The 7,656-nt window shown below is 43.0% G+C and overlaps 1 protein-coding gene across 1 annotated transcript; it reads left to right on the top strand.

Annotated features, from left to right (window-relative positions):
* The first annotated feature begins 613 nt into the window (after window positions 1–613).
* On the top strand, window positions 614–1,418 carry LOC111551836 (peroxiredoxin-5, mitochondrial). The gene has a single exon (XM_023225910.1). The coding sequence runs from the start codon at window positions 643–645 to the stop codon at window positions 1,288–1,290; it is 648 nt and encodes a 215-aa protein (XP_023081678.1). The 5' UTR covers window positions 614–642; the 3' UTR covers window positions 1,291–1,418.
* The last annotated feature ends 6,238 nt before the right edge of the window (window positions 1,419–7,656 follow it).

Genomic DNA, 7,656 nt, shown 5'->3' with positions numbered 1-7,656 from the left:
GATTCTAATGCACGCTCAAATTTGAGAGTCTCTAGATTAGAGAATATGAAAGGACTGAAGGAAAGCATTTAGGATGTTACTTCAATGAACACTAGTGAAATGACAATGAGCACTGGTGACCCTGAACACTGGTGGCTTCAAGTAAGGATAAAGAGACAGACGTGGAATTATTAGCTATAGGTGGAAACACTTCTAAAAGGGTCTTAATATACTTATCTATTAAAGTGATGAATCAAGAGGTAATGGCTAAAGCTGATGAAAAAGAACTCGAAGTCTATTTAAGCATATAATGAAAGTAGCCTATAAACGAACTAGAGTGATAGTCATCAACATTTTGGAGGAGGGGAGAAAAAGAATAATGAAAGTGAACTACATTTTTGCCTTTCTGGCAATCTCTTGAATGTTCTTGAATCTTTTGAACAATAATCTCTTAAATTGACAAATAGATTTTTGAAAAAATATATAAACTTATTATGTAAGGAAGAACTAAACCCAGAAATGGTTAGGTTTCCTTTGATGAGGTGGTCAGTGTGGAGCTTTTAATTATATGCCCTTCTGCACTTTTAAAACAGGCAAAAATACAATGTTTATTTAAAAAAAAAAAACACGAGGTGGCGGAGTGGAAGCGGTCGTAGGGCAGGTATGGGACTAGCCGGCGTGTGCGTCCTGAGACGCTCAGCGGGCTATATACTCGGTGGGGCCGCCGGTCAGTCTGTGGCAGCAACAGCAGCAGCAAGACGGCGAAGTGAAGGAGGGTGGGCGTCTGGCGGGGTCTGCAGTTTCAGCAGAGCCGCTGCAGCCATGGCCCCGATCAAGGTGGGAGATGCCATCCCTGCAGTGGAGGTGTTTGAAGGGGAGCCAGGGAACAAGGTGAACCTGGCAGAGCTGTTCAAGGGCAAGAAGGGTGTGCTGTTTGGAGTTCCTGGGGCCTTCACCCCTGGATGTTGCAAGACTCACCTACCAGGGTTTGTGGAGCAGGCTGAGGCTCTGAAGGCCAAGGGAGTCCAGGTGTTGGCCTGTCTGAGTGTTAATGATGCCTTTGTGACTGGCAAGTGGGGCCGAGCCCACAAGGCGGAAGGCAAGGTTCGGCTCCTGGCTGATCCCACTGGGGCCTTTGGGAAGGAGACAGACTTATTACTAGATGATTCGTTAGTGTCCATCTTTGGGAATCGACGTCTCAAGGGGTTCTCCATGGTGGTACAGGATGGCATAGTGAAGGCCCTGAATGTGGAACCAGATGGCACAGGCCTCACCTGCAGTCTGGCACCCAGCATCATCTCACAGCTCTGAGGCCCTGGGCCAGATCACTTCCTCCACCTCTCCCTATCTCACCTGCCCAGCCTTGTGCTGGGGCCCTGCAGTTGGAACCTTGGCCAGATTTCTGCAATAAACACTTGTGGTTTGTGTCCAAAAAAAAACAAAAAAACACTTAACTCTCTAGTGACGTAGATTATGCTAGTAGTCTCACTTATCTGATACTCCTTAAGACATCAGCTACAGTTTATGAGTGAATCTGAAAAACCAAGAGTTTTAAGAGGTAATGCCAGAGAATTAAATTTAATCTGAGAAAAAAGTCATCTAACAGTAACGCAAGTAATCTTGGGTGTTTCTAAAACTCTGTAGGTGATATCTTTTCGTTGTGTACCTGAAGAGTCATGATGTTCCAGTTATTTTTCTTTCTAATTCGATTTGCTCTTGTCCTGTCTCTTAGGTGTGTAACATCTCTCTCAATAGATTTGTTTTGCTGGGTCCACCCAAGTCAATAGCATCCACTGGTTCCTTCATGTGTTAAATTATTTGTGCTGTTATACTTCGTGGAGATGAGCACCCCAGGAAGCCTGGGCCACATTTCACTCAGGCCTTCAGCCTCATCATTTCTCCAAAATCTATCCCTTCAAGGCCCAAATAATCTTCGTGCTTCCAGTCTCAAAGCTCATTTCTTGGTGTACATCTCATTCAACCTACCAACCCCAGCTGACCATTTATTCACTGACTATCTTCACTTGGCTTCCAGCACCCCACTACCTTGGTTTTCAGATTTTCCTGATGGCTTCTTTTTTTTTTTTTTTTTGAGACGGAGTCTTGCTCTGTCGCCCAGGCTGGAGTGCAGTGGCTGGATCTCAGCTCACTGCAACCTCCGCCTCCTGGGTTCACGCCATTCTCCTGCCTCAGCCTCCCGAGTAGCTGGGACCACAGGCGCCGGCCACCTCGCCCGGCTAATTTTTTGTATTTTTAGTAGAGACGGGGTTTCACTGTGTTAGCCAGGATGGTCTCGATCTCCTGACCTCGTGATCCGCCCATCTTGGCCTCCCAAAGTGCTGGGATTACAGGCTTGAGCCACCGCACCCGGCCCTGATGGCTTCTTTTTTAATCTTCTGTGTTGGTTGTGTCTCTGAACCTTGCTGAGCCTCAGGGATCAGTCTGAAGATCTCCTTTCCTCTCTAGCTTCACTTACCTACTCATTCCCCAAATGATCTTATGTAAGTCTCATGACTTTAAATGCTGTCTATACGCCGGTAACAACCAACATTTTATCTCCAGCTCTCACCTCTGAACTGATACCTCCAGCTGTCTATCTAATGTCTCCACTTGGGTGATTAAGTAGCCATTTCGAATGTGGCATGTTCCAAAACGTTCCCTCTGCAAACTCTTACTCTTTTGCAAGCTTTTCCAGCTCAATATGTTAAAATGTCCTTTTTCTAGCTGCCTAGGTCAACACAGACTCATTCTTTGTACCGCTCTTCCTCTCATTCCTCAGGTATGATCCATTAGTCATACTGCAGCTCTCCCATCAGGCATATTCAGAAGATGACCGCTTCTCAACATCTCCGCTAACACAATCCGGAGTCAAGCAGCCATTATTTCAGCCTAAAGTATTGCAATAAATGGTCTCCCCACATCCACCTTAATACCTTCTCAATTAATTCTCCACATAGCAGCCAGAGTCAGTGTCTTAAAATATGCACCAGATCTTGCCACTTCCCTGCTTAAATCACCCACAACTCCCATCTTACTCAGAGAAAAAGCTAAAGTCCTTACATACTCCCCCGAGATGTGGCCTTATCTAGCAAACGATACCATGGTTTTCTTTCCCTAATCAGTGTTGGTTTCACTCTGTTCTTGTTAAATCCTTTACCTGCAGCTAACTATCTTGAACACATAGGCCACTGAACACAGAGAAAATTCAGTGAAAGCAAGTGGCTGAATCAGTGTATTTTAATCAAAAGGTTAAAAAAAGAGTAGAATTTATGACACCCTATTAATGATGAATGTGTATACGTAGAGGAAGTAATCATCTCAGTCTGTAAGCTTAGATATTCCAAAGATATAACTTTATTTTTCTACAGTTCAGTTGATATCTACAGCAGCGTGCGTCCTGTAGAATCTTCTGAGATGATGGAAGCTTTTGCTGTCTGCAGTGTCAAATGGAGAAGCCATCTATTTTCTTGGACAGGACAGATCCAGAGCCCCCATTCCTCTCAGTGGTGGAAAACATAATCAGCACAGGGCAAACTCAGTCAAAACAAGGATTTCTGTCATTTCAGGGGATCTCCCTCCTCTCTTTATCCCTAGGTTGCATCTAAGTCTTACAAGGCTCCTTGAGAGTTTCTGGTTCTCAATCCTCCAACTGTCATCTGCTGAGCAATCTGAGTTCTTACTGGTTTCTGGTCATTGGTCTCTCAAGTGACTGTATCTTCTGGTTTGCTGGCCATCCCGTAAGTTTTTTGGGGATGAGAATGTACACTACAGGTGTTTTTGTTTGTGACTTTGTGGGATATGTGAGTGTGTATGTGAGTGCTAGATAAATGTGCATTTGTTCTAAATTTGAGAATATTCAATTCTGCTATAGAAAATAGAAATGGGATGGTGATACTCTTAAGATGTGTTAAATATAGATAAGAAAGTAAGTAACTTGTGAGATGTGTTAAACGCAGATAAAATAAGTAGGGCTTATGCATACTAATCATAGATAGGGAGAGATGGAAGAACTAAGAGACACCTAATTTTCACAAAGCACTAAATATACATGGGGTACCAGAGGCATCTAATTTTCATGATACACTAAATATACTAGAGGTATATGAATCCCTTTATATTTATGACATCTGAAATTGATAACCCATTGGTGACACCCATTCTGACTCCAAATGTCCACTGCCAGATAAAATCCACAGCTGCTCAACAGGCTAACTGGTAAGGAATAGCTGTAGCCAGATATAATAAATACATGTGTTTCTCCTAGAAAACAATTGTTTGTGCTGGCCCCAGGCATCTTCTGTGTCTTGGGCCTCTTTGCTCATCTTTGGTCCTTATAGCCACACTATCAATCTTCCCTCCTGATGAAGAGCAATGTCTATGGGTCTTTTGTAACCCAGGTTTTATGTAGTGTGGTCCTTCTACCTTTCCTGCACCCTTTCCTAAGTACATTACCCCACCCCATTTCTTTTCTCCTTTTTATTGCTGTGTGGATACATTGATTTAATAAATTGTGTGCTTTGAATATTTTAGTTTGGTCTCTGATCGTTTTTAGTCCTGCATCTCTAGGGTAGCTTGTGCAACAGTGTACTGGTAGCAAGGAGGCTATCATGGCATCAAGGTAATTTCCCTCATGACACTAGGGGTAGATGGGATTGAGACTGCCTCAGGGTGACTCTGCCCAGACAGGCTGTGCTATCTTCACTGCCTTCTGCTGCTGCTCTACCACACTGCTGTGGGAGATGGCTGGAAGATTTGGCACTTCTGTGAACCCCAACTAAGGAGTGAGACATAGCCCTTGATCATGCTCAGATTCCCAAACTTACTGGGGGCTCTATCTAGCCAGACTTGGCCAGGTGCAGGTGTGACTCCTTCTTCGGGACACCCACCAGTGTCTCAATAGCTTTCTTCTTCCTCCTCCCTCAGTACAGAGGGTCTGGTCTGTATGTGCTTTGGGAAGCACTGTTTCCAAATCTGTGGCTAACAGTACAAATTTCATGCCTCTAGTCCTTAAGAACCTTGATTTTGATTCTGATAATCCAGGCTTTTGAAATTCAAAAATGTTTTTTGAGTTAAACTTTTTGAGTTTATTGTCTTTAGTTTAAAAAGTCTATTTCAAAACTCTACTATGTCCTGAATGTCTCTCAAAATTCCTGTTCATCTCCACTGTGAAACCTGGTCCCCACTGTGCTGGTATGAATAGGTGTGTGGTCCTTTGGGGAGTGATTAAGGATTAGTGCATTATAAAAGGGCAGGAGGAAATTAGCTTAGGTCGCTTTCTGCTCTTCTGCCCTTCTGCCATGTGAGGACACAGCAAGAAGGACCTCACCAGACACTAAATAATGGCATCTTGATCTTGGAATTTCCAGACTCCAGAACAGTGAGAAATAAACTTCAATTAAATTACTCAGTCTGATATTTCGTTATAGCCACACAAATGGACTAAGACAAAGTCATTTCTCTTTTCTATCTGTGTATTTCTGCCATAGCAACCCTACTGTGAGGGCAGGTGCACACCTACATGCTCACACACACACACGTGCACATACACATGACATCTCTGCTGCCTGAATTGGGGGAAGGTTGAGGGTAGGCCTGGAATACTGGGGAAGGAATAAGCCTAAGTCATTATTTCAAATTCCCATTCTTCCCCATTTGCAAAGAACTGCATGTAGCTATGAGTGAGTTGTCTGGATACAGGGTTTGGAGGACTTTGCAGGCTGCTCCCTCTTTGTGTCTTAGTCTACTCTCCTCCTTGTCTTTATTCAGCAGCAACATGGACACTGGCAGTTCCACGACAACATTGTCAGTAGAGTTCAGTCAAGTTCAGAGGATGCTTTGATGTTCCTCTGGATCTGAAAATATCTTTCTTACCTTCTAAGTTTGCTTTGGTCCTTCAACGGAATGGAGATAGCATTTATTGATTACCTTCCACATGCTGGGCATCACTTTCCAAGAGGCCCCTTTTAAAATGTAAATTCCCTCTGGCAGGGAAAAACCCTTAAGCCCTCATTATCTAACCCCTAGTATTAACTTATTAGAACCATTTCCATCTGTCATAGCCAGCTGCGATCAAGGCCGTGTGAGACTGGCGTCAGGATAGATGTCCTGGGGAGCACCCTGGGAAGGGGAGGGGGCAATGAGAGGGGCAGGAGTAGAAGACCTTCCAAATCAAAGTTTATCTGCTCCACAACATTTGCCCTGTGGTAGCCCTGAAATAATTGATGTGCTAATTAAAATCTCTGTAGATTCATTAAAGCAATCCCGAGAAAATCCCTGCTTTGCACTTAGGTTGCCCAGCCAGTAGTTTGGGTATAAATATGAAAGTAATGAAACTCATTGCTTTAACAAAAATGATCCCATTTTGGCTTTTTCTATCAGTCCAAATGATGAGGTTTTAACTTCATTTTAATGCTTAGAAGTGCAAAATAGTGATAGATGAGAGAAGGTGTGGGTCACATAGGCAGGCTGGCTTGTGATTTACAATTTATATTATACGGACTGGCCACAAATGATCAATTAGCATGCATGAATTAAAATGGCCTATTCACACAATGGGATACTCCTCAGCAATAAAAAGGAATTACTGATTTATACAATCACGTGGATGCATCTCAAAAACTTGTTGAGCAAAAGACCAGACACAAAGGAATATACACTGTATGACTCCATTCACATGTTCTTAAACGGGCAAAACTCATCTACAATAAAACAATCTGAATAGTGGTTGCCTCGGTGGGGGTAAGAGGAGAAGATTAAAGCCATGAGGGGACCTTTTAGGTAGGTAGAAATGCTATCTTGATTTGGGTGTTGATGTCAGAACCTACATGTTTGTCAAAACTACTAGAATTGTGCACTTCAGATATGTGCGTTTAGCCACATGTAAATTATAACACAGTGAAAACAATTTTAAAAACATTTCCTGGCCTTTTTTTGAGCTAGCTTTCCTCAGAACTGGCTGACTGCATGTTGGTTTGGTGTCTGAGGTAACTAACAGCATAGGTATATCTAGCATAGAGCCGTAACCACACATTGTGTAACATGCAAATTGCTTTAAGTTGAAGAGCTAAACGTTTAGGGTTGCCCACATGTAATGTTATTAATCACTTTATTATGTAATACTTGCTCTGAAATACAGACAACATAAGCCAATCCCATCAATATTCTTTTGAATTTTTTATTTATCCAGAGTGTGTGTGTGTGTGTGTGTGTGTGTTTGGGATGGAGTCTCACTCTGTCACCCAGGCTGGAGTGCAGTGGCGCTATGTGGGCTCACTGCAAGCTCCACCTGCCGCATTCACCCCATTCTCCTGCCTCAGCCTCCTGAGTTGTTGGGTCTACAGGCGCCTGCCACCATGACCGGCAAATTTTTTTTTTTTTTTTTTTTTTTTTTTTTGTATTTTTAGTATAGACAGGTTTTCACCGTGTTAGCCAGGATGATCTCGATCTCCTGACCTCTTGATCCGCTTGCCTCGGACTCCCAAAGTGCTGGGATTACAGGTGTGAGCCAGCGCGCCTGGCCCAGAGTGTTTTTAATAGGAAAAGTGTGGACCATATTTAGTCTGTGCTTCATTTAAATCCATTCTTCAAAAGACTTTCTTTCTTTCTTTCTTTCTTTCTTTCTTTCTTTCTTTCTTTCTTTCTTTCTTTCTTTCTTTCTCTCTCTCTTTCTTTCTTTCC

Source organism: Piliocolobus tephrosceles, chromosome 8 (assembly GCF_002776525.5).
Source record: "Piliocolobus tephrosceles isolate RC106 chromosome 8, ASM277652v3, whole genome shotgun sequence".
In the NCBI taxonomy this organism is placed as follows: Eukaryota; Metazoa; Chordata; class Mammalia; order Primates; family Cercopithecidae; genus Piliocolobus; species Piliocolobus tephrosceles.
This window is presented reverse-complemented; position numbering and strand designations above follow the sequence as displayed.

Bases quoted from the DNA above. Each gene is read 5' to 3' on its own strand.
- LOC111551836 (XM_023225910.1), top strand. From the start codon at position 643: ATGGGACTAGCCGGCGTGTGCGTCCTGAGACGCTCAGCGGGCTATATA.